The following is a 2,399-nucleotide window of genomic DNA, read 5'->3' as shown; positions in this document are numbered from 1 at the left end:
GAAAGCTTTCCTAGATTATTATTTGGAGTTGCTTGGGGACAATAAAGAAACCTTGGATGTTCATGTGCCTACTGTCAGAACTGGGAGTTTAATTTATGATCAGCACAGGAGTATCCTGTTGAAGCCAGTCTCCCCTCAGGAAGTAAAGGACTGTATCTTTAGCATTCCTTCCACTAAATCCCCAGGACCAGATGGGTTCTCTAGTCAATTTTATAGAGATTCATGGGACATTATTGGGAAGGATATTACTGGAGCTGTTCTTGATTTCTTTACATCTGGTAAAATGCTGCGACAGGTTAATTCTACTATCCTCACTTTAATTCCTAAAGTTAAACAGCCTGGGAGTGTACTTGAATACAGACCCATTGCCTGTTGCAATGTTTTGTATAAGTGCATTACTAAAATTATTTGCTCTAGATTGAGTGAGGTACTTCCTGACATTGTGAATTGTAGTCAAGGAGGTTTTATTAAGGGAAGGAATATAGTAGACAATGTTTTTATTTGTAAAGACTTGGTAAGGATGTACAATAGGAAGGTCACCTCTCCTAGAACTCTTATCAAAATTGACCTTAGAAAAGCCTATGATACTGTGGAATGGAAATTTGTTTATCAAATGCTACATGCTTTGAAATTCCCTTCTCAATTCATTCATCTTGTCATGACTTGCATTACATCTCCTACTTATTCCCTTAATGTCAATGGGAACACTTTTGGTTTTTTCCCTGGCAAGAGGGGACTGAGGCAAGGGGATCCTTTGTCCCCCTTGATTTTTACTCTGTGCATGGAATATCTCTCGAGGATTCTTGTTATTGTTGGCCAGCAAGAGGGGTTTAGGTTCCATCCAATGTGTGGACACATCGGACTCAATCATCTGCTTTTTGCAGATGATCTCTTACTTTTTTTGCAAGGGTAATGCAGTGTCTATTATGTGGCTCTTGAGAGGATTCTCTACTTTTTCTGCTACTTCTGGGCTTGCTCTGAATAATGATAAGACTGATATCTATTTTAGTGGAATTAGTAAGGAACTTATTGAGGACATTGTCAAAGTTTCTGGTTTTAGAATTGGTACTCTGCCTTTTAAATATCTAGGTGCCCCAATTTCATCAAAGAAAATCTCCAAATTTGAGGGACATAAACTGATTGAGAGGATTGTTCAACGAATTAGAAGCTTGGGGGCAAGGAAGTTGTCTTATGCTGGCAGACTTAGGCTAGTTAAGTCAGTGCTTTCTACTTTACACTCCTATTGGGCTTCCATGTTTTTAATCCCATCTGGTATCATGAATAAGGTGGACTCTATTTGTAGGAATTTCTTATGGGGAGGAAGAGATTCTTACTTAAAAGCTCCTAATATAAATTGGAATACATGTTGTAAACCTAAAGCTGAAGGGGGTTTGGGTCTTAAGAATGCTAAGCTGTGGAACAAAGCTCTTCTTGGTAAATATACAAGCTGGCTTGCATCAAAAAAAGATCATTTATGGGTTAAGTGGGTTAACCATGTGTATATGAAAGGGTGTGATTGGAAAGATTATACTGCTCCTACTGATTGTAGTTGGTCCTGGAGAAAAATTATGCAAGTGAAGGATATTTTTCAGATAGGCTATGCTAACAATCAGTGGATTGCCAAGCTTTCTGGATATTCAGTAGCTGATGGTTATAACTGGCTAAGAGACACTTCTCCTCAGGTTCCTTGGAGTCATTTGTGCTGGAATAATTTGAATGTGCCCCGAACTTCCTTTATTTTTTGGGCCTCTCAGCATGGTAAACTTCTTACCCTTGACAGATTGCATAAGATGGGTATTGTTCAGTCTACTGTATGTTTTATCTGTGGGTCTGAGACAGAAAGTCATGAACATCTGTTCTATAAATGTGAGTATAGTAAAAGATGTATGCAGCTGATGCAGCAGAAACTCCACATTCAGTTTCATGTAGAGCATATGGTGAAATGGTATTCCTTGAGTAGATCTAGAAGCGGCTTACAAAGGATGGTCACTGGTGCTTGTTTTGTTGGATTGATTTATGGGATTGTGCATGTCAGAAATTGTGCTAGATTGCAGCAGCAGGTGCAATTGCCAGGTATGTTGGTGAATCAAGTTTGGAAGGAGGTCAAAGACATATGGTTACATAGGAACAAACGTTCTCTCAGGAATTATGATCAGCTTTGGATAGATTCGATTTCTTAATGTTTTGATAGATAGAAGATAGTAGTTTGCTTAGCTTATATACTCATAAACTTTGTGATTCTTTTGATATTTATATATATATACTTACCTTTCACCCAAAAAAAAAAGTGGAACAGATGATCAGTACCCTTTGCTCCATCGAGGTAAAGGTACCTGAGCGTAAGCCTCTTCCCTCTCATCTAAAATATGTTTTCTTAGACGATACTGAGCAATATCCAG

General features: G+C 38.3%; 1 protein-coding gene across 1 annotated transcript; it reads left to right on the top strand.

The window, feature by feature from the left end:
* Positions 1–926: 926 nt before the first annotated feature.
* Positions 927–2,180, top strand: LOC141632458 (uncharacterized). Its single transcript, XM_074445005.1, has one exon. The coding sequence runs from the start codon at positions 927–929 to the stop codon at positions 2,178–2,180; it is 1,254 nt and encodes a 417-aa protein (XP_074301106.1).
* The last annotated feature ends 219 nt before the right edge of the window (positions 2,181–2,399 follow it).

The sequence above is a fragment of the Silene latifolia genome, chromosome Y (genome assembly GCF_048544455.1).
Source record: "Silene latifolia isolate original U9 population chromosome Y, ASM4854445v1, whole genome shotgun sequence".
NCBI lineage: Eukaryota > Viridiplantae > Streptophyta > Magnoliopsida > Caryophyllales > Caryophyllaceae > Silene > Silene latifolia.
Note: the sequence above shows the minus strand (reverse complement) of the source record. Positions and strands in the feature narration are given on the sequence as shown.

Excerpts from the sequence above, each read along its gene's own strand:
- LOC141632458 (XM_074445005.1), top strand. The coding sequence starts at position 927 with ATGTGGCTCTTGAGAGGATTCTCTACTTTTTCTGCTACTTCTGGGCTT.